Raw genomic sequence first — 23812 nt, 5'->3', positions numbered from 1 at the left:
TAGACAGGGACCCCTCACCTGGTGCTGAGAGGCAGCCAGCTCTGGGGTGGATGTGGGAGCAGTGGACTAGCACCTGGACCGGCTGTGCAGGGGGAGGCAGATTGAGATGGGGGCCTTTCTCAGAAGGAAGGTAGCTGGGATTTCCAGGACAGGAGGTTCATGCTGAGACATCGGGGGAAACCCCCCTGCGATGTGGGGACCCCAGAAACAGTCTGGGCCTTTGGTGTTACTTTCGGTAAGCCGGATCTGAGACCCCCTTCACCACACAGGGGCATTGGGGTCAGCACTGACTGTGGGAAATTGCCCCTGGGTTGCCCTGGGTAGGATATACTGGGGAGGGGGAACCAGGACTCCTGGGTTCTATCCCCAGCACTGCTGGTATAAGGCTGTTACCCCTTTGCCTTCCCCATGTCCCCTGCAGATCCTGCTCTGCCTGCCAGGCTTCTCGCTGGGGTTCTGGCATGTGGGGGGCAGTGTTGGGGGGGGGCAGACCCTGCTAGTCCAGGGACCCATTGACAATGGGGTTGGCAGGGAAAGCTCTGGGGCTCTCATGAACAATTGACCTCCTCACCACCCCCAGTAGGGCCAAATCTTTGGGGCTGCTCCCTCTGTTGTATGCCTGGGTCTCTGGGTGGGGGAGAGGACCAGGGAGGGCTGGGGGCAGGGCAGGGACAGTTTGGGGGGGTGACGAAGACTTGTCCCGTTCCTGTTCCGAGAACCACGGCAACTTGGCCACAACAAAGGCCTATTCTGGGATCCCCTTGGGGACTGGGGTCTGCTAGTGCCATGGCAACGCCCTCAGATACAGCACAGGGCATCTGCTCTGGGCCAGGGGTGGGAGGGCAGGGACAGCTTGTGACTCCCTCATCCTCAGCCCCCTTCCCCCCCGGCCCGAGGCAGCCGCCTCAGCAACTGGGCTGTTCCCCCTGGGGGCAGGTTGGCCTGGGGGCACCACGCCCGGCGGTAACGAGGCCAGGCTGAGCCACACGTCGCAGACACCAGATGTCAACGAACAGCTCCCTAGCTCCCAGGCAGGATGTACAACTGACACCCAGAGCCATGCTCCTGCACCCTGCCAAGAGCCAGACCCCATGGACATCAAACTGCCTTGGGGTAGCGGGGAGGCTGTTTATACAGGGACCCCTCGCCTGGCACTGAGATGCAGCCACCTCTGGGGCGAGGCGGCTGCTTATATGGGAACCCCTCGCCCAGCACTGAGATGCAGCCACCTCTGGGGTGAGGCGGCTGCTTATACGGGAACCCCTCGCCCAGCACTGAGATGCAGCTACCTCTGGGGCGAGGCAGTTGTTTATACAGGGATCCCTTGCCTGGCACTGAGATGCAGCTACCTCTGGGGCGAGGCAGTTGTTTATACAGGGATCCCTTGCCTGGTGCTGAGATGCAGTTCCATGTGGGCTGTGGAGGTTTGTCCCGGCCACAAGTTTTACTCCCAGACTCCAGGGGAAAACCTCCTGGGTTATGTAACTGTCCGGAATAGTCAGGGTCCTTATTGTTAGTTTTTCTACACCAGAGATCAGGTCAAGAGGAACAGCCAGGCACCGGGGCCAGCGGTCATGGAGAGGGGAGAGCGCCCTGCGACAAATGTGGGAGTTGTCTGTAGCATTTTATGAACTGTCTGTGTGACTCTGTACAGATCCCCTTGGACATGACAGGTCAGGCTGGTACTCAAGACAGAGAGCTGCCAGGAGGACTGGCTGGGCTGACATGGACCTGGGAAGGCAGACCCAAATGGCTGGGCTGGTGTGGCACCGGGAAGGCACCCCTAGACTGGCTGGGCTGGTGTGGGCCCTGAGAAGCAGACCCAGATGGCTGGGCTGGCATGGCACCAGGGAAGGCAGACCCAGCCCAGACAACGGGTATCTTGATGACCAAAGATTCACATCTAGCGGCAGAGGCAGCTAAGCACGTGAGCAGAGCACAGCTGGGTCGGGAGAACAGAGACAAGGGAGGTGTCTGGTGTCTGTGTTAAGAGGAGCAGGGAACCTGGGCACAGGGCGATCAGGGAGTGGGGATGGAGAGAAGGCGGGGTGGGCTCAGGGGAGGAGGGCACGGAGAGGCCCTGGCTACCCCCCACAGGAGCCTGTCCTCAGCCTGCCTCTCTTGCACAGCACAAAGGCTTCCAGATTCTGTAGCCAGGGGCCTGATCACTGGTTCCCTTGTTTTGGTGTCACTGGGGAGGCTCCCTGGGCATTGTGCCCTGGAGGGGACCGGTGCAAGCCTCCTGCAGGCGTCTGGCTGGGCTGGACTCACTGCAGGGAGCCACGGGGAGAGACAGGGGTTGCGGGTGCCCAAGTCCCAGTCTGGGGGTTGTGGAGGCCCCGGGTTTACTCCTGTAGAAAGGTGTGGGTCCATGGGGCCCGGCCCTCTAACGGGATCACTCCCAGAAGGTTGGTTACAGGACAGGCCATAGACCAGACCCAGGGACTCTGTGCTAGGTTCCCCCAGTGCACACAGACAGGCTGCTCGGTCCCTGTCCCCCCACAGACTGGGTGCTGGGGGTGTTCCGCCCCACCCCAGCAGTGCTGTGCAAAGGGGCAGAGATGGGGCGCTGTCTGTGCGCAGCGACACCTGGTGGCAGCTGGAGGAAGCACAGAATCAGTGATGTGGTAAACAAGGGCGGGTGGCTTTCAAGTTATGAAAGTCTAAAACAAACAACAAGGAGCAATGCAGAGAATGGTCCCTGCCCCCTCCTCGCTGCCCCCTCTCCCCAGGCCACCAGGGAGGCATGACAGGGACAGCAGGCCACGTGTCTGGGCTTCACGGCTGTAGCCGTGTAATAATAACATGGGGCATTTATATAGCACACACACGCGCGCTGGTTGCAGTGTGCACCAGGCAGAGCTGGGCAGACGCACACGCCAGGCACAGCATGCACTGAACACGGGCAGGGCTGGGCACACACACGCCAGGCACCGCGTGCACAGGGCACGGGCAGGGCTGGGCAGACACACACACACATTGTACAAGGCTACCCGTGGGATGCAAACACCCGACTGGTTTGCAGGTGGAGCTTGGTAAGTTTAGAGCCAGCTGATGTGATGGGGTTGGCTGCAACAGCAGGGACTGGACTCCACCACACAGGTCCAGTCCAGACCTGTGTCCCGTGTTCCTGGGCAGTGACTGCCGCACTGCACATCAGCCAGGGAACCCAGACAAGGGAACAGTGTTTTGTGACCAGAGCTCCAAGGGGCTGCCCCACATTGCAATGGGAGTGTGTCAAAACCAACCCCCAGGTGTTACCTTGGCCCTAGCTGAATGCCCGAGGCCTTTTGGCTTTCCTATATCACCCCTCGATGCAGAGTCTAATCCACTGGGCTGTGCCACACAGTGACAGCCCAGCCTCTGTGTTTACCCACACACTGGGGCCAGACGAGGAGCTTGCCTATAACTGTGCTTGGGGAAAAATCAGATGAAAGAGTCTTGTCATTTCCATCCCACTAGTATCTCTGGAGGATGTGAAACAGAAGCACCTAAAGCTAGACCTGGAAATCAGTATGTCCAGATGAGTTCCACCCAAGAGTTTTAAAAGAGCTGGCTGAGGAGATCTCTGGACCCTTAATGTTGATTTTCAATAAGTTCTGGAGCACTGGGAAGCTCAAGCCAACTGGAAGAAAGCTAATGTTATGCCAGTTTTTAAAAAATGGTAAAGGGGATAATCTGGGTAATTATAGGCCTGTCAGCCTGACATTGATCCCAGCCAAGATAATGGAGCAGATGATATGGGACTTTATTAATAAAGAATTAAAGGGGGGTACAATGATTAATACAAGTCAACATGGGTTTATGGAAAATAGATCCTGTCAAACTAGTTTTGATGAGATTACAAGTCTGGTTGATAAATGTAATAGTGTTGACGTAATATACTGAGATTTCTGTAAGGTGTTTCACTTGGTATTGCACAGATCTGAGGAACTGTCCCAGATTGAGGTGTCATTAAAGGAGGTTTTGGAACAAATTGATAAATTAAACAGTAATAAGTCACCAGGACCAGATGGTATCCACCCAAGAGTTCTGAAGGAATTCAAATGTGAAATTGCAGAACTACTAACTGTGGTATGTAATCTATCATTTAAATCAGTTTCTGTACCAGATGATTAGAGGATAGCTAATGTGATGCCATTTTCAAAAAGGTTCCAGAGATGATCCCAGCAACTATAAGCTGGTGAGCTTAACTTCAGTACCAGAAAAATTGATTGAAACTATAGTAAAGAACAGAATTATCAGACACATAGATGAACATGATTTGTTGGGGAAGAGTCAATGTAGTTTTGTAAAAGGAAATCATGCCTCACCAATCCACTAGAATTCTCTGAGGGGCTCAACAAGCATGTGGACCAGTGTGAATATAGTGTACTATGATTTTCAGAAAGACTCTTAAGCAAAGTAAGTTGTCATGGGATAAGAGGCAAGGTCCTCTCCTGGATCAGTAACTGGTTAAAAGACAGGAAACAAAGGGTAGGAATAAATGATCAGTTTTCTGAATGGAGAGAAGTAAATAGTGGTGTCCCCCAGGCTCTGTATCAGGACCAGTACTGATCAACATATTAATAAATTATCTGGAAAAGGGGGTAAACAGTGAGGTAGCAAAATTTGCAGATAATGCAAAACTACTCAAGACAGTTAAGTCCAAATCGGACTGCGAAGAGTTACAAAGGGATCTCACAAAACTGGATGACTGGACAACAGAATGGCAGATGAAATTCAGTGTTGACAAATGGAAAGTAATGCACATTGGAAAACATAATCCCAAATATACATATAAAATGATGGGGTCTAAATTAGCTGTTACCACTCAAGAAAGAGATTTTGGAGTCACTGTAGATAGTTCTCTGAAAACATCCACTCGATATGCAATGCCAGTCTAAAAAACTAACAGAGAGTTGGGAATCATTAGGAAAGGGATAGATAATAAGAGGGAAAATATTGTAAGGCCTGTGTATAAATCCATGGGATGCCCACATCTTGAATACTGAGTGCAGATCTGGTCGCCCCATCTCAAAAAAGATATATCGGAATTGGAAAAGGTTTAGAAAAAGGCGAAAAATGATTAGTGGTATGGAGTAACTGCCATATGAGCTGAGATTAATAGGACTGGAACTTTTCAGCTTGGAAAAGAGACAAGTAAGGGGGGGATATGATAGAGGTCTATAAAATCATGACTGGTGTAGACAAGGAATGTAGATAAGGAAGTGTTATTTACTCCTTATAACACAAGAACTAGGGGTCACCAAACGAAATTAATAGGCAGCAGGATTAAAAGGAACAACAGGAAGTATTTCAGGCAACCTGTGGAACTCTTTGCCAGAGGGTGTTGTGCAGGCCAAGACTATAACAGGGTTCAAAAAAGACCTAGGTAAGTTGATGGAGGATAGATCCATCAAGGGCAATTAGCCAGATGGGCAGGGATGCTCTGAAAATCATGCTCTGAAATGTCCCTGGGAATGGCTCACTCGATAATTGCCCTGTTCTCTTCGGTCCCTCTGCAGCCCCTGGCACTGGCCTCTGGCAGGACACGGTGGGACCATCGGACCGACCCCATCTGGCACGTCTTCATGTGACAGGTCCCAAACCTGCTCTGAACTAGATGTGGGTTGAAACAACCAGATTCAGCTCCCCTGGGCTGACAGCACCTCCACGTGCGCACACTCGCTCTCACCTCCACCGGGCCGGGCACACCCACTAGCACGTGCACAAACACGCGCACACACAAGCTCATCCGGGGCCAGGCAGCCGGGGGCTGCCCTGCCCGCTCCCAGACTCAGCTCGGATGCTGCGGCGGCGGCCGCCTCCACCCGTTCGAGTCTTGCACCAACACCCCGGCCCCGCCCGCCCGCCAGCCGGGCTGCACCCGCGGTGCACGCGGCGTCCGGGCCCGGCTCGGCGGCGGCGCGCGCGCGCGCGGGGCCGGGCGTGGCGCGGTGCATTGTGGGCAAGGAGCCCCGCCGGCGGTGCCCGGGCCTCCGGGAGGGAGATCGCAGGTACCGGGCCCCGGGCCCATTGCACGGGAGGCAGCACCGGGCCCATTGCACGGGGACCGGACCGGGCCGGACTTTGCACGGGGAGAGTGGGAGCACCGGGCCCATTGCACGGGGAGCGTACCGGACTCCTTGCACGGGGAGGTGCGTGGGAAGGCGGCACCGGACCCATTGCACGGGGGGCGGACCAGACCGGAACGGACTCCTTGCACGGGGTTAGTGTGTGGGGGCACCGGGCCCATTGCACGGGGAGCGTACCGGGCTCCTTGCACGGGGGGTGCGTGGGAAGGCGGCACCGGACCCATTGCACGGGGGGCGGACCGGACCGGACCGGACCGGACTCCTTGCACGGGGGTAGTGTGTGGGGGCACCGGGCCCATTGCACGGGGAGCGGACCGGGCCCATTGCACGGGGAGCGGACCGGACTCCTTGCACTGGGCAGCCCAAACCCGTTGCCTGGGGAGGGTGCATTGCATTGCATTGCATTGCATTGCATTGCTTGGAGGCTGGGATCTGGTAGCAGGGAGGGGCCGGGCCGGGCAGGGCAGGGCAGGTTGGTTCGGGGTCAGCGGGCAGCTGCTGCCTGTCCCCTGTGCTGAGCTGACGCTGTCTCTGTGTCCCCTGCAGCAGCGGCGGTGGCTCCCCGGGCCCACCCGCCGCCCCTGGGGCCATGGGGGACCTGGGCCTGGGCCAGGAGTTCCACACCTGGCATCAGTTCAGCAGCTTCTTTGACGACTGGTGCGAGAAGCACAAGGTGCTGTTCATCATCGCCAGCCTCAAGCCGCTGATCTCCCTGCGCCAGAACCCGCTGCACTACCAGCCCAGCCTGGCCGCCACCCTGCGCTTCCGCTTCGTCCGCCTCATCTGCAAGCACAGCGGCACCTACGTGGGCCAGAGCACCGTGCAGCGCAACCGGCTGTGAGTGGGGCACCCCCGGGCTCTGGGCGGCGCCGCGCCCCCACCGCCGAGTCCACACTCTGCAGCGTTTCGGTTCTGCCGGCAGCTTCCCCCCCCTGACTCTGCCACTGCATGGCGCTCCGCTCTCCCGCTGCTGCGGCTGGGGGCCTGCCGGGTTCCCCTGGCTCTGGTGGCAGAGGGGGGGCCCTGGCTGGGCGTGGGGAAGCTGCTGTTAGCCTTGCCCGGGGATTACTGGGCGTTATGCACTCCGGGCTGCTTCCTGGCCAGGGATTTTCCAGGCTGGGCCTTGCCCAGTGTTAAATGCCCTAGTGATGGGGCTCCCTGTCCTGTCCTGTCCTGTCCTGTCCTGGGGGCGGCAGTGCTGCAGCCTGAGCCCCTCTCCCCAGTTCTGTGCTCTGTGGCATTGCCCCATGGGGCCCCAGCCCCTCTCCATTTAGTCTCTCCAGGTCGAGGGATGGGTTGGGCACAGAGAGCTGCTTCCACTGCCCACGTCACTGGCAGCGCTGGGTGATGCCTTTATCTGCTTCCGCCAGATCCCAGAGGCTGCTCCCTGTCTCCCTCTGGCTGCCCCATGCTGACCCCTCCGTTTCCCCTCCCCAGCAGCGAGAAGATCGACTGCCCGGCCTCCATCACGCTGCGGCTGGGCCCCAAGAAGGACCGGCTGGTGGTGATCGAGGCCAGCCTGGAGCACAACCACAAGCTGTCGGAGGTGGAGTTCACTCACTACTTCAAGCGTCACCAGCTGGAGGCCAGCATGGGGCTGCCCATCCGCATCACCAACAGCGTGTCCAAGCGGTTCCTGGCGCCCGACCTGATCTGGAACCTGGAGGACTACAGCAAGGCCAAGGACAAGGGCATGTGCGAGCTGCTGAGCCAGCTGGACGGCCTCTTCAAGAGCGACCCGGGCGCCAAGGTCAAGCTGGTCTTCCAGGAGGACGTGGCCGTGCTCAACAGCATCTTCCTGGCCACCTCGCACATGCGGGGGTTGGTGCAGCGCTTCCCCCGCTGCCTCTACATGGACAAGGCTGCCTGCATCGACAGCGAGTTCGAGCTCTACTCGGTGCTCTGCCAGGACGGCAACGGGCGGGGCCGGGAGTGCGCCTACTGCGTGGCCCGCCGGGGCGTGCCCGACCTGGTCATCTTCATCGTGGCTTCCCTGGTGCAGAGCGCGCCGGACATCAAGCTGAAGGTGAAGTGCCTGACCGTGGGGGCGGGCATCACGGACGTGGACGCGGTGGAGGAGGTGCTGCCTTGCGCCCGGGTGCAGATCTGCCGGCTGCAGGTGCTGGAGGCGCTGTACCGTGAGGCCCGCGAGCTGGCCGTGCCCAAGGAGGACAAGGTGCGCAACCTGCTGCACAACATGGCCAACGCCAGCTCGCCCCGGGTCTACAGCCAGTACCTGAGCGACCTGGAGGACGTGGCGCCGCTGCCCTTCCTGCAGTACTACCTGGAGCACTGGCACCACAACAAGGGCATGTGGGCCGAGTGCTGGGCCTTCGAGCGGAACCGCGACTGCCCCTTCCTGGAGCACATGAGCTTCCACCAGCAGAAGCTCTGCTCGGCGCTGAGCCCGCCCCTGGGGCTGGCGGCCTGCGTGCGGGGGCTGCTGGAGCTGCAGGCCCTGCGGGTGGAGATGGCGGCGCTCAACGAGGAGCGGGTGGCGGAGCTGTACCGGGCTGTCTGCCCGCCCGACAGCGCCGCGCTCATCGCCGAGGAGCTGGGCCTGGCGAAGCACGCCAACTACCACGTCAAGGAGGTGCCCGAGGGCTTCCTGCTGGACGGCGGCATCTGCTCCTTCCTGGTGAGCCGCGACCTGGCCGCCTGCTCCTGCTCCATCTACGTCTCCAGCCGCCGGCCCTGCCGCCACCTCTTCGCCACCCGCCTCTGGACTGGGCAGCCCCTCTTCGACCCCGGCCTGCTGCACTCCCCTTCGGATGGCGAGGGTCAGGACACCTAGCAGCGGGGTGCTGCACGGACCTACGCAGCTGCCCCCTAAAGATGGGGCACTGCCAGGCACTAGGGGGCAAGCCACCTCCTAGCCCCTGAATGCCATGTGGACCAACACAGCCTTCGGGCTGCTTCCACAGCGCTGCTCCGGGGACAGAGAGGAGGAGATGCCTGGGGGCGGAGGGGAATGAACTGTCTGCCAACGGGCCCAGGGCACGGGACTGGGGGGGATGGGACGTGGGATGGGCAAGTCCTTACGGCGCAAAGTTAGGCCTGCATGGTCTCTGGACAGTGAGGAGGGGCGTGGGTTGCCCATTGTGGGGGTCAGAGTATGGGGGGGGGGTGGGCCTGATTGTGGAGGTGGCTCTTTATAAACTTCCCATCAATAAAATGCCTTTTGGAAAGCGCGGTCTGTGACACAGCCCAGCTGGGGGGTGCAGGGGCCTCTCCGCTCAGCCCTCAGAGCCCAGCGAGTCCACCAGAGAGAGACTTGGGAGAAACTGGTACCCTCTGCAGCTAGACAGAGGAGGTCCTCGCTGCAAACCCCACAGGGACAAGCCGGGAGGGGTCAGAGAAGAGCTGCAGGAAGGATTTGGGGACTGGAAACCTGCTGGACAGGGAGAGGCTGAAGAATCCATGGACTCCGTGTCTCCACTCAGAAGAGGATCAGAAGAGCCGTGATCACGGCCTCTGGGTACTTGGCTGGGGAGGAGAATTTGGAGAGCGGAGAGGGCTCTGTATGCCACCGGCAGAGCCAGAGCCACTGACTGGAGCGGAAGCTGGGTAACCCCAGACTAGAAGTAAGAGGCCAGTGTTTACCAGGGAGGGGAACTGACCGGTAGAACAACCGGCATGGAGCATGATGGGGTGTGCATCGCCGGCTGTCAGTGCATCAGGACCACGTGTGTCCCTGATAGATCTTCCATAGCCCCATCAGGTTATTAGGCAGGGCTCCTTGGTTGGGTTTGCCCTACCTGGGTGATGCAGGGGCCAGACAGGGCCCCTTCTGGTCTTGTGGTCTATTTCGGCAGTTCCCAACCTGTGGTCCGCGGACCCCTGGTGGTCCGTGAGGTTGCTACGGGGGGGTCCGCAGAGAAGAAAAATAACAACATCCTCCCCAAGGAAATGTACAATTTCAAATAAAACTAGTAGCATGCGGTGGTCCGTGAAATGTTTGGAGGTTGGAAAGGGGGCCGCACACTCAAAAAGGTTGGGAACCACTGATCTGTTAACTAAAGACACACGCAGGCTGTGTCTGACACCGCAGACTTTGGTCCACCCATGTTACACGGGCATACAGCTGCCAAAGTTTGTATATCGCTCGGGTGTGTGCCTGCTTGGATGCTTGTGCTGGTGCTGCACGTACTCCCCAGGAGCGCTTGTGTCACCGCATGAGGGGTGCACCGTGGGCAGGTATCCCAGTCTGCCATGCGCCACCGTCCGGCGCAATGCCTTTTGGGAAATGTTCGCAATGTATTATGGGACAGATATGACTTGCCCAGGGATCTGGGAAGTAGGGGGGTCAAGTTCCCAGCTTGCAACTTTCTCCATCCCATAATGCCATCCATTTTGGTGTCTTAATAATCCCACAGACCTTTTGGCACTCTGCTGACAGGAGCACAGAGCCTGCAGCGCTCTGCACTCCCATGAACGTTGCAAACACAGGACGCGCAGTTCTCCTGTATTCGCAGACCTGCAGGAAGAACCACCACAATGGGGAATGTGAAATTTCTTCATGGACAGTTTGCCGAGGGACACAGCGAAAACCAATTCAAGATCGTCTGTGTCATTCACAGCAGCTGCAGACAGCGGAGCACTGCCTCCGGGCCTGAGAAATGAGCACTGATGGGGGGGATCTCAGTGTAAGGCAGATCGGGACGACGAGCAGTGGTTGCTGAGCTTTCAGATGCGAAAGGCCGCGTTCTGGGATCTATGTGCTGAGCTCGCCCCAGCCCTGCAGCGCAGGGACACCGGAATGAGGGCTGCGACTCCCAGCAAGGTGGACACAGAGGATGGATTAGCAGCAATGGGGTTCCCGAACTGCAGTGCGGCAATAGACGGCACGCACAACCCTGTTTTGGCCTTGCCACGGAGTACAGAAAGGGCTACTTTTCCATGGTTATGCAAGTGTTGCTGGATCACCAGGGACACTTCACTGACATCAGTGTGGGCTGGTCCGGGAATATGCATGACGGGCCTGTCTTTAAGAGCACAGGAGTGTGCAGAAAGCTGCATACAGAGACTTTCTTTTCTGACTGGCAGATGACTGTGGGTAATGTTGAAACGCCATTACAGACCCTGGGGGTTAGCCCAGCCTGCAGGACGACTGGCCATACACCAGCCATCTCAGTAGCACCAAGGAAGGGTTCAGCTTCCGGCTCAGTGGGTGCCGAGTGACGGCTGACTGTGCTTTTGGTAGATAGAAGGGGCACTGGCGTTGGTTACGTGGTAGGTTGGGTCTCCAGTGAGAAAAACATCCCCATGGTTACAGCTGCCTGCTATGTCCTGTGTAAGAGTGGTGAGGTAAAGTTGGGGGGAAAGCCGCCAGCAGGGTGGAGGGCAGAGGTGGGGTGGCTGTCTGCTGGACTTGGACAGCTAGACACAAGGGCCAATACAAGAACCCAGTGAGCAGCTATGCGGTTGAGGGAGGCTTTGAAAGTGCACTTAGCGGTCGGCCACAGTAGCGTTCTGCACGGTGTGTTCTAGGACCTCGAGCTTTGGGAGCTGCTGGGACCTGAGTGGCATTTGCCAGACATGTGGAGATGTGACTGGGTGTTTTCCTGAAGCTGTGGATTCCGGGGGGCTTGTGGCACATTTACAAGCCGTTTGCTTTGAGGACCGCTCCGCATTCTGCAATACACGTTGTGAACTAATAAAAATGACGCGAGTCTCCAAAATTAGAACTTTATTGAGTGGGTAAAAAAGTGCAGAAAATTCATGTGCAAAGAAACCCACAGGCCATGTTATCTGCATTTTTAACATAGCTTAGTGGGGTGAAAATGTAAAATTATAAAGGAAGGAAACATTTCTGTCCAGCTGTCTGTTGTGGGTAAACAGACAGCAGTCGTGGCTCTGGTGGTTGTCCTTGGTGTCCCCTCGCTTAGAGCGGTAGGGATAAAGTTGTGCCCTGTGGTGCCACGTGGTACGTTGCAGGGAGCAGTGACCATGGAGGTCTCCCAGGCCTGCAAAGGGAGGAGAGTCTGGGATTGTTGGACCCGTAGGTCAGCCAGGGTCTGCAGCGTTTGGTTTGCTACCTCAGAAGCCCCATTATGTCCAGGTGCATCTCCCTCGCCTTGTCCTGCTGGGACTCCCGGGTCGTTCTGTCCCCTCTTCTCCAGGCTGTCTGCCCTGTGGGCCCTCCAGGCCCTTTGTTCATGAACAAGACAGCAGTGGCTGCAGAATCTCATTGCCCATGTCCTCGCTCGTCCTTTTCTCTCTTTGCTTCTTGAGGTTCAGGCACCCCTCAGGGATGCGGTGGCAGCAGACGCGATGAAAACAGCTGCACTGCTGGATGTACAGTCACAAGGGAAAGAGACGCGTCCAGTCTCCCTTCTCTGACTCCCATAAACCCTTTAAATAAGACATGCTTATTGACACTTCAGCTTTGGAACGCCTCGGCACCTCACCACTCTCCAGCCCCAGCCAGGGACGGTGAGTGTAGTGGGGGAGGAAGGATTTTCTGTGGCATGAAGATGTAAAATTTTGGTCCCTGTTCCCTGGGGTCGAGTACAGGGCAATGGCACTGAATGCTGGCACGGTTTACTACAGGCAGTGGTGGTTTTAGCTGATCTCTCACTCCTGAGGGTCACAAAGCACAGAGCTCAGCTGCTGCTGGCATCCTAGGGCCCACAGGCCCGTATGCCGCTATCCTGTGTACTGCGATCGTGCCAGCCGAATGCAGTGCAGAGTGGCATGGGATAGGGTCCTGCTGTGAGGGAAGAAATAAGGCAGCCCTCTCTAGGAGCCTTTGGGAGAGGATTGCACAGTATCTGCATGAACGTTCAGCGAGATCTCTCCGGAGGGTGCAAGGGACACTCTGGTGGACATAAACAAAGGGTTCCCCATGCCCTCATGTCTCCCCCTCACCTCCAACCCAACAAGGGAATGAAAATCAGATGCCAACCCTACCTCTCTGTTGCAGCACTACCTCATCTTGTACGAGTCAAACAAGGAAACGTGGATACCTGTGTCTGGTTAACTGGGGGATGGGCCAGGCACCATCTTTAAACATTGTAAGGAAAAATGCATGCACTTGCTTCCCTGCATTCCCTTCTCCCCATCCGTGATCGCCTGGTGGGACTGGCTACACCGTGGTCCTGGCTGGAGTCCTCTGCCGCGCCTCCCCCTCCTCCTTGCTCTTCTTTGTAGGGGTCTCTGTCTTGGGCTCCTCCAACGTATCCACAGCGCACCGGTGGGATCTGCAGGGAGTCATGTTGCCATGGCGAAGTGGCAGGTCGGCGGCACAGCACCAGATTGACTGTTGGCCTCCCTGCTCTTGTGGTAGCCCTGGCGAAATGCTTTTACTTTCATGTGGCTCTGCGGCTGCTCCCTGTCATACCCCAGTGCCTGCACCCCCTGTGCAATCGTGTGTAAATGTCCACGTTTCCATGGCTGGCCCGTAGCTGCATTTCCACTGCCTCTTCTCCCCACAGCCCCAGGAGATCCCATATCTCCACGCAGGCGTGTGGAGCTGGTATAATTCACCCCTGGCATGGCTCATTGTGCGGACCGATGGAGAGCTGAGAAGTGTGCTTGCAGTACTGGGCAAACAGGCAGAAGCATTTCAGCACCATGGGGAGGGGCTTTAAGGGGCTGGGGGGTGGCTTCTGCTCTCTGAGCCTTGTCCCTGGGCTGTGGAGTTCACAGTTGTGATTATGGTGGTGGCTGTCATAGGGAAGGGGACAGGGTGGGACAGCTGCTGGAGGGTTACTGGGGTGTCCTGTAGTCACACTGTATCAACCTCAGCAGGTCGACCATGGCTCTCCGCCGTTGGGGGATGTGGTTTGGCTGGTCGCTGTAATGGGGCGCACACAAATTCGGGTGGGGGGGAAGCCATTGGCGTGTAGACACAGGCCCAATGAGGGTGATGCGAAGTGGCTTCCGTCAGCCTGATTTCATAGGGCAGACCAGGCCTCAGAGGGCAGGTGCATTTCCTCGCTCCACACTAGTGTTCCGTAGCTATGGGTCGCCTTCCCTCAAGCCTCAGGGCCCTTATTCCCCAGACAAGGGCAGCTCAGCTGTTTTATGCCAGTCTTGGTTTTTTTTGGATGGGCATTGTCTGTAAATAACAACTCTGCCTTTGAGCCTTTCCTCTGGGTCCCTGGCACTGCACACTGGGCTCCCAGTACATTTGCTGTGCCACCACATCCTATGGCAATGCTTGGAGCTCCTGGCATGGGCCACCACGGCCGGACTGGGGGGAACCAGCTTTTCTTCTGCAAGGCCTGCTGTCCCCGCGGCACTGGGCCAGTGTCCTGACTCATCCCAACGGGACTAGCTCCGAGCTGTGCGAGCAGGGACGTGGCCAGCCTGCTGCGGAGATGCCTGCTCTGTGCAGGGTTGGCAATACCAGGCCACGCACTGTTACCCCTGTGCTGTGCCACGTCCACCCTAGGGCTGGCACCTCTTTCTTAGCCAGGGAGGGGGAAAGCTCTGCAGGCTATGGGCAGGGGCTTCCAGCTGCCTAGACGCCACCTGCAGCCTTCCATGCCCTTGCCCTGCATTGACCCTTACAGTGTGTGTGGGGGGTTAAAAAGGGGGGGGCTGCAATGCATAGGGAATGAGGGCTGCGGTGCATTGTGGGGGCGGGGGGGGAACTTGGTGAGGACTGCAGTGCATTGTGGGAGCTGAGGGGGCTGGATGACGGCTGCAGTGCATTGTGGGGAGGGTTAGGGGGATGCAATGCATGGTGGGAGCTGGATGACGGCTGCAGTGCATTGTGGGGAGGGTTAGGGGGATGCAATGCATGGTGGGAGCTGGATGACGGCCGCAGTGCATTATGGGGCCTGGCAGGGGGTGAGGGCTGCATATACTTGCATAGAATTGGGGGAGGGTTAGGGGGTGCAATGCATGCTGGGAGCTGGTGACGGCTGCAGTGCATTGTGGGGGCTGGCTGCTCTTGCTGGTGCTGCTTGTGGAGCATCCTGGTGCTGCCCGGTTGGTGAGCTGGGAGGGACTCGCAGGGGGCTGGTGCTGGAGGATGGACCCCCACAGGGGTGGGGGAGGCTGCTGCTGCTCGGGGCTGGGCCCTCATGGGGGTTGGGGCTGCTGCTGCTTGGGGCAGGACCCCCACAGGGGCAGGGAGCTGGTGCTTGGGGCTGGCTGGGGTGGGGCTGAGGTTGACCTGCATGGGAGGCTGGTGCTCAGGGCTGGACCCACACAGGACAGAAGCTGATGCTCGGGGCTGTTGGTGGGTCCCTCCTGGGCAGATAGCAAGTGTGAAAAATCAGGATGGGGTGGGGGGCAATAGGTGCCTATATAAGAAAAAGCCTTGAATATGGTGAGTGTCTCTATAAAATCGGGATAACAGATTACCCTAGATCCCAGCTCCGTGCAAGGCTCTGCGCTGCAGGGCCGGGCAGAAGTACTGGGGTCAGACTGGGCTGAGGGGTCAGGAATCAGTGGGGCTGGATAAGCAGCTTGGGGCACAGTGCTGCATCAGGCTGTGGGCAAGAACTGTCTGAGAAACTCGCTGGACCATTGATGTTGATTTCTAGTAAGTCTAGTAAGCACTGGGGACATTGCAGAAGACATTGCAGAAAGCTAATATTGTGCCAGTATTTAAAAAGCATAAAGGGGGTAAGTCGGGTAATTAAAAGCCTGTCAGCATGACATAAATCCCAGGCAAGATAATGGAACAGCTGATACAGGATGCAATTAATAAAGACTGGTACTACAATTAATGCCAATCAACATGAAAAATAGATCCTGCCAAATTAACTTGGTATCTTTGTTTGATGAGATTATAAATTTGGTTGATAAAGGTAACAGAGTTGATGTAATATGCTTAGACTTCTGCAGGGGGTTTGACTTAGTACGACATTACAAAGCTAAAACAATATAAAATGAACATGGCACACACTGAATGGATTAAAAACTGACTGATCTGTCTCAAAATGTAAATAGGGAATCGTCATTGGCAGATGTGTTTCCAGTGGGTCCCGCAGGGGTCAGTTCTGGGTCCTACGCTGTTTAACATTTTCATCAATGACCTAGAAGAAAACATAAAATATCCCTCAATGTTTGCCAATGATACAAAAATTGGGATAGTGGTAAATAATAAAGAGGACAAGTCACTGTTACAGAGCAATCTAGATTGCTCAGTAAACTGGGCACAAACAAACTATGCATTTTAATACAGCTTAAGGTAAATATATACATTGAGGGACAAAAAATGTAGGCCATACTTCTGTGGTGACATATCTCCTGGGAAGCAGTGCCTCTGAAAAAGATTTGGGGTCATGGTGGATAATCAACTGAACATGAGCTTCCAGTCTGACACTGTGGCTATAAGAGCTGATGGGATCCTGGGATGCATAAATGGGAGTCTTGAGTAGGAGTAGAGAGGTTATTTTACCTCTGTATTTGGCACTGGTCCAGTTCTGCTGTCCATCATTCGTGAAGGATGTTGGTCAATTGGAGAGGGTTCAGAGAACAGCTACAAGAATGATGAAAAGATTAGAAAACCTGCCTTAAAGTGAGAGACTCCAGGAGCTCAATCTGTTTAGTTTAACAAAGAGAAGGTTAAGGGGTGACTTGATCAGTCTATAAATACCTACATGGCGAACCAATATTTGATAATGGGCCCTTCAGTCTAGCAGGAAAAGGTCTAACACGATCCGATGGGTGGAAGTTGAAGCTAGGCAAATTTAGACTGGAAATACGGCGTAAATGTTAACAGTAAAGAGTAATTAACTATTGGAAAAATGTACAAAGGGTCGTGATGGATTCTCCATCACTGGCAATTTTTAAATCAAGATTGGATGTTTTTATAAAAGATTTGCACTAGGAATTACTTTGGGAAGTTCTCTGGCCTGTGTTATATAGGAGGTCAGACTAGATGAACACAAGGGTCCCTTCTGGATTTGGAATCTATGGTGGGTGAGTGACACGCCACAGGGGGCCGTGTGTGTGACATGGAGGCGTATGACAAAGGAGGATGTGAGACTTGGTGTATGACACGGTGACACACAGTGAAGGCTGTATGTGTGATACAGGGTGTATGTGGCACGGGGGTGACACTAAAAGGGGGCTGAATGTATGTGACATGGAGCACACAGTTGGGGCTGGTGTATATGACTTGGGGTGAATGTCACAGTATGACACAGTGTGTGTGTGTGTGAGTGAGACATGGGGGGTGTATGACACAGAGGAGTGTGATACAGTGGGGACCGTGTGTGTGAGACGTGGGGAATGTATGATGAGGAGTGACACACAGTGGGGCAGTGTGGTTGTGACATGGGCGGAATGGGAAGTTCACTATGATGTGCAGGATCTGTAGGGTACCTGAGAGCACGAGAAACTTCACACGAGTGGGGAAATGGTGGCCCCTGGCCGGCACGTCCTGTGAAATTGCCAAGAGGTTCTAGTCTCTGTGGCATCTCATGGTTATTTCCAGAAAACCTGTGAGGCTGTTAGCACAGAGCGCCGCCTATGAAAACAATGACAAGTGCAACCCTCCAGTCTCACCTGCTCTCCTATATAACACAGTCTGAGAATTCACCCAGCCACCCTCTACTGTTGGGCTCAATAACTTGTGTCTGACCACAGCATCTGCTGGAACAGCATCCAGCCTGGACCTGAATCCATCAAGCGATGGAATATCCACCGCATCCCTGGGAAATTTGTTCCAGCAGTTAATCACCCGCCCTGCTAAACATCAGCCTTATTTCGGGCTGGAATTGGTCTGGCTTCAGCTTCCCGGCATTGGTTCTTGTTCTGCCTTTTCTCTGCTAGAGTAAAAAGCCCTTCAGCCCCCAAGCCATCCAGCTCGCTTAGTCTGGTCTGCATGTTCTCAGCAGGGAGTTTATATTTCCTGCCTGATCACTGATAAAAATGCTGACTAGCGTCAGGCCTAGAACTGGTCTCTGCAGAGCCCATTCCATGGGGGCCCACTGCCGACTACGCTTGGAGAGTTGTCACGTGGCCAGCTGTCAGTCCGCTGAACGTGTGAGTTTGTGTGTGTGCGCGTGAGAGACAGATTATGGGCGGGTGTGAGAACAGGCTGCTGTTTGGGATGCCCCACAGGGGCTGAGGGGTTCATGAAGCTGCATGGGATCATGATCTGTACATAGTGGGGTTTTGATATATGCCCCAGATCTGCCCCTGCCCCTCCACTCCTCAGGGTCACACCAGAGCTGCCTTGAGGCAGAGGGATATGGATACTGGGGGTCACAGCAATTAAGGGGGGGCAGCGCTGGTTGGGCTGAACAGCAGGGCACGTCCCTAGGGGACGAGGGCTGGGGGTCTGAGTCTGTGAAGCAGTGAGCCCCTTCTTGGCGTCCCTCTGCTCTGTCCCTGGTCAGGAGGCTGGCTGAGGGGCGCCTGTCGCCTTGTGGGTCTCCAGCACTGAGCTCTGTCCCCTGCCCATCCTGGTGCTGATCCCGGCTGTCCCCAGCAGGCCCAGCCGCCCCGCGGGATGGAGGAGGACGAGCTGCAGGAGAAGGAGTTCTTCTCGTGGGAGGAGTTCAGCATCTTCTTCGACGCCTGGTGCGAGCGCAGGAAGGTCCTGTTCTTCGTCAAGAACTCGGTGCCGCTCAGCAAGTGCAAGTGGGCGACGGCGCCCCCGCAGCCCGACGTGGTGGAGGCTCTCAAGTACAGCTCCGTGCGCCTGGTCTGCAAGGATTTTCGCAGCTCCAGCAAGCCCGACCAGGGGTGAGGACCCACTGCAGGCGGGGTACTGGGGGGACGGACGGACAGCTGTGCAGGGGACAGCACAGGCAGAAGGCACAGGGATGCAGCTATGCAGGAGGTTCAGTGCCAAACTGGGCACATACCATCTCCCCCGTAGGACTCCTGTGCATTGTGCTGTCCCCACAAGCACGCACCGGCAAAGGGGGGAGGTCCAAGTGGGCCAGGGCTTGGAGCCCCACATCTTTGCTGGGTGAGACTCAGTGAGGGGCACTCTCCTCTGGTAGTTAGTGCTGGCCCCAACGCCCAGGGTAGTGCTAGGGGGCCTGTGCTGCAGGGGCTGGAGTGGCTGAGGAAGATGTAAAATTGTAGTCTTCCTCATCTGCGGTTCAAATGATCCCATGGAGAATTCTCTTAACAGTTGGGGTGAGAGCCCAGGTGTCCGGCTGAAACCATAAGCTGGCTAGTCTGTCTCCCTACAACCCCCAGCTGCAGTTTCTGTTCTCTATGCTTCCCCTTCCTGATCTTACCTGTTGTGCATTGGTGTCTGTGTGTCTTTTAAAGAGCCCCATGTCCCACCCCCGAGGCAGCTGCATCTCAGATCCAGGCCAGGGGTGCCTGTATAAACAACCCCTGTGTCCCACCCCAAAGGTGGCTGCATCTCAGCACTATTCGAGGGGTCCCTGTATAAACAGCTCCCACGCCCCACCCCAGAGGTAGCTGCATCTCTGCGCTGGACAAGGAATTCCTGTTTAAACAGTCTCCATACCCCAGGCATGGGATCCTTCTTTAGCCTTTTCCTGTGTCTTATTGGGGCTGAGAAGCATATGTCTGAAGGGGCAGATGAGTGGCTGGCATCACATAGTGCGCGCTACCCTAGGCAGGAGTGTGGTCTGATGTGTGTGAGGTTCTCTGAGGCTGTGATGGGGCAAAACCTATGTCCCTTGGCACTGCCAGCCTGGCTTGGCCCCGGGCTGCCTAGATCCACCTCTGAGGATGGCAGCACCTGCTGCTGCTGAGGGAGCTGCCCGAATCCCCACAGTGAGGAGTGCTAGCATAACCTGCCCCAGAGGAGCTCCCCGCCACCCCCCTCAACTCCCGTCAATTTCCGGCTAGCTGGGAAGAGAGTTATCTCCCTGCCCCATTCCAGGATGCTTTAATCCGTACTCTAATAATTAATAACAGTCCCCAGCTCTTATCTAGTCCTTTCCCTCAAAGATCTCACAGTGCTTTACCCAAGAGGGCAGTATCGTTATCCCCACTGTGCAGAGGGGAAACTGAGGCACAGAGAAAGGAAGAGACTTGCCAAAGGGCACACACCAGGCGGTGCTGGAGCAGAGCCAAGCTCTCTTGAGTCCCAGTGCAGAGCTCTGTCCACTAGGCCACACTGCCTCAGTAGTGCTGGTGTTCTCCTTGTCCAGACAAAGGCTCAGCCTCTCTCTGAGCCCTGCTCAACTCTTGTGGCAGTGAGTTCCCCAGGCCTGTCGTGCTGTGTGAGAGGGATTTCCTGTCTCATTACCCGTGCCCTGGTTCCTGCTTCATGAGCGAGGGGGGCAGAGGTACCCATCTCTTGTCTCTGTCCCAGTCGATGCTGTGGGACCCTCTGTCCTATTCCCTCCCTGCAGTAAGCCGCCTGGCCTCTCTAACCCCCCATCCAGGAGCCCCCCTGGCACAATAGCTGAGCTCCAGCTAGCATGGCTCTGGGCTGTCCCCAGGAGTGCTGCAGTGGGATGCCCTCACCCCAGGGCAGTGAGCCAAGTCCCTGCTTCGAGAGCTAGCGGAGGCATCACGCACACAAGTGTATATTGGCCCCCCTGCAGCCCTAGCACTGGTGTCCACCAGGCATGGGGTGAGTAACAGGCCCCACTCTGCTGGTCCCGCAGCTGCATCCTGGGCCATGGGTGCTTGATGAGCAGGGGTCCCAGCGTGCTCAGCCTCTCTCTCTGCCCGCAGGGGGCAGCAGAAGGGCTGCAGCGCCAGCATCGTGCTGAAGCTGAGCCCCAAGAAGGACCGGCTGATCGTCACCGAGTGCCAGCTGGCCCACAACCACGCCCTGTGCCCCATCGAGTTCGCTTACTATTTCAAGAAGGGCTACCTGATGGCCAACTCTTGCCTGCCGGTGCGCACCACCAACAAGATCTCCAAGCAGTTTGTCGGGGCGCCGGATGTGCGGCGCCTGCTTTCCTACTGCAAGAGCCGTGATCATGGTGTGTTAGACGTGCTGACTGTACTGGATGGGCTCTTTGCCAGCGACCCTGGCGCCAAGGTCAAGCTGGTCTTCATGGAGGACAAGGTCATCGTCCAGACCATCTTCTTCCTCAGCTCGCGCATGATGGCCCTGAGCCGGCGCTTCCCGCTCATGCTGTTCTTTGACCGCATGGTGGGGCTGAACGAAGAGTTTGACCTGTACTCGGTGCTGTGCGTGGATGGGGCGGGGCGTGGCCGCGAGGTGGCCTACTGCCTCACGCAGCGGGAGACGCCCGACCTGCTGCGCTTCACGCTGGCCTCGCTGGTGCAGAGCGTGCCTGAGGTCAAGCTGCAGGTGCGGTGCGTCACGCTGGGGGTGGAGATCGCCCACCTGGAGGCGGTGAAGGAGCTGCTGCCCAATGCTCGGGTGCAGATCTGCCGCTCCCAGGTGCTGGAGATGCTCTTCAGCAAGGCACAGGAGCTGGGTGCCGCTGAAGATGAACGCATCTGGCCCCTGCTCTGCCGGCTGGCTGCGGCCAAGTCGCCGGCGGCCTACCAGCAGGCAGTGCAGGAGATGAAGGCCATTCTCCCCCAGCGCTTTGTTCGCTACTTCCTGCGCCATTGGCAGCCACGCAGCGAGATGTGGGTGCAGTTCTGGGCCTTCGAGACAGCCCGCAACGTCAACGCCTGCGAGCTGCTCAAGCAGCATCAGCGTCGGCTTCTGGCGGCCCTCAGCCCCTCACCCACTGTGGCCCAGTGCATGCTGGACCTGCTGGCCATGCAGGTGGGCAGCGAGGCCCACGAGCTGGACGAGGGGGAGCTGGCCACGCACTACCGTGCCATCTGCAAGCCGGAGCCGGCTGGCCTGATCGAGGAGGAGCTAGGCTTTGCGCGGCACGGCCGCTACCGCTTCCAGGAGACGGCTGAGGGCTATCTGCTCCATGACGGCGTGTCCGAGTTCGCCATGGACCGGGCCTTGACACGCTGCTCCTGCTCCATCTACACCTCCAGCCTGCTGCCCTGCCGCCACCTCTTCGCCACACGCCTGCGCACCGGCGTGGCCCTCTTTGACCCTGGTCTGCTGCACAAGAACCAGGCAGCACTGCTGAGTGCGTGTTAGGACCATAGGTCCAGGAGAGGGAACCCAGCTGCTCCGGGTGCTTACTGTGTAAGTCAGGGGCCAGCTTCCCACCTGCGGCTCACAAACCAGGGGAGAAGCCAACCTGTTGCCACGGTGGCGGTGCCCCACGCTCACGTCAGGATGGATGGGCTGCCTCGGCACTGGTCCTTGTTTGACTTTGTTTTCACAGAGAAGAAGGGAAAGTGGCGGGCAGCGCTGTCCCGCATCTGAGAGCATGCACAGCTTGTGCCAGGCAGGGACCTCAGTGGGCCATGTGCCATCATGGGCTGGGTGCTGCTGGTCCATAGCTAAGAGCACCCACAGCCTGAGCTGGGCAGGGACCCCGGGGCATTGTGTCCCCATCGTGGGCTGGGCACTGCTGGTCTATATCTGAGAGTGCCCACAGCCTGCTGGCAGGGGTGGGCGGGTGGATTATGCCACATGGGCCCTGATGCTCTGAGATGTCTGCAATGGCAGGGGCAGGTGGACGGCTGGTGTCACATGGGCTGTGACGCTCTGGGATGCCTTCACTGGCAGAGTTGGGCAGGCAGATGGTGCCTCGTGAGGTGTAGCACTTTGGGATATCTGTGCTGGCAGAGGTGGGTGGGCAGATGGTGCCACCTGGAGTGTGACACTCTGGATGTTTACACTGGCAGAGGTGGGCAGGTGGATGGTGCCATGTGGAGTGTGACACTCTGGGGTGTCTGTGCTGGCAGAGTTGGGTGGGCAGATGGTGCCATGTGGGGTGTGACATTCCCTGGTGTCTGCACTGGCAGAGGTGGGTGGGCAATGATGCCACCTGGGGTGTGACGCTCTAGGGTGTTTGTGCTGGCAGAGGCAAGTGCTGCTAGGTGACGCTGTCTTTGTGCAGAGAAAATACTTTAACCCCAATAAACATTTATTTTCCTTTTTGACCCTTCCTTGCTCACAGATTCTTCCTTCGTGCTCTGATGGCTCTGCGGTTTCCTTCAGGGCCAAACCTGGGGCTGTCCAAGCTGGTGCCCGTTGCTGCAGTGCCAGGGCTCTGAAGCGGCTGGTGCCATGCCCCCTCCCCTCTCCAGGTGTTGGCTCATCTCACAGTTTCAGCTTTCATTTCTTTACGAAGTCAGTCTCTAGCCAGCTGGGGTGTGTGTGGAAAACATCCCAAAGTCCCTGTGTCAATGTAGGAACATCTTCCTGAGCATGTGGAGAGCTTGGTTCCCCTCAGCTGCTGGGTGTGTGACCAGCCCCGCTTGGCGCAGGGAGGTGCTAACTCCGCTGCCTGGCGCTGATGCTGATTTCAACGTCAGCCCTGGCAAATGGTTCACGCCACGTGGCAGGAGTGGGAGGGTCCCGGCTGCGCCTTGTCCTGGCAGTGACGGCGGGGCACCGCGCCATCACATCCAGGAAGGAGGAGCCAGCACTGCCCCTGGCATCTTCAGTGCCCACGGAGAGGCTGAGCCGGGGGAGCCGCGCAGTCCTGTGCTGGGCCTGTGCGGCAGGCAGCTCGCCTGGTGCTGGGCCGAATGCGGAGGGGGCATCCCTGGAATCCCTGCTCAGCACCAGGGCCAGATAACAATGTGGGGATGCCAGGAGCTGGGCAGACGGGTCATGCCTGGGGGAGGGGATGCTATAGGGTGCCATGGGGAGTGCCCTAATGGGGCAGGGATAGGCTGTAGAGGGGGTGGGGGACATTGGCAGGAGTGGGTCTATATTTCCCAGCATGCTCCTGGGTGGGGGGGGAGGCCATTAGCGGGAGTGAAGGAAGCTAAGCTACATTTCCCAGCATGCCCCGGGGGGAGGGTTGAGGGGGGAC

At 57.3% G+C, this 23812-nt stretch overlaps 1 protein-coding gene across 1 annotated transcript; it reads left to right on the top strand.

Annotated features, from left to right (window-relative positions):
• Positions 1-3978: 3978 nt before the first annotated feature.
• Positions 3979-22631, top strand: ZSWIM9 (zinc finger SWIM-type containing 9). Its single transcript, XM_067557233.1, has 7 exons — positions 3979-5582; positions 6624-6914; positions 7515-8870; positions 9893-9988; positions 17912-18029; positions 18481-18734; positions 20664-22631. Exons 2-7 carry the CDS (start codon positions 6667-6669, stop codon positions 22015-22017), a joined length of 3426 nt encoding a protein of 1141 aa, XP_067413334.1. The 5' UTR covers positions 3979-5582; positions 6624-6666; the 3' UTR covers positions 22018-22631.
• Positions 22632-23812: the final 1181 nt, after the last annotated feature.

Source organism: Emydura macquarii, unplaced genomic scaffold, assembly GCF_026122565.2.
Source record: "Emydura macquarii macquarii isolate MOO-44397 ecotype Brisbane River unplaced genomic scaffold, CSIRO-AGI_Emac_v2 contig_1790, whole genome shotgun sequence".
NCBI classification, from domain to species: Eukaryota; Metazoa; Chordata; order Testudines; family Chelidae; genus Emydura; species Emydura macquarii.
This window is presented reverse-complemented; position numbering and strand designations above follow the sequence as displayed.

What these genes read in the sequence shown, in the direction of transcription:
- ZSWIM9 (XM_067557233.1), top strand. Translation starts at nt 6,667, where the DNA reads ATGGGGGACCTGGGCCTGGGCCAGGAGTTCCACACCTGGCATCAGTTC. An exon ending in GCTGTCAGTCCGCTGAACGT is followed by an intron (nt 18,030 to 18,480) that starts GTGAGTTTGTGT and finishes TGTCCCCAGCAG; the next exon opens with GCCCAGCCGCCCCGCGGGAT. An exon ending in TCCAGCAAGCCCGACCAGGG is followed by an intron (nt 18,735 to 20,663) that starts GTGAGGACCCAC and finishes CTCTGCCCGCAG; the next exon opens with GGGGCAGCAGAAGGGCTGCA.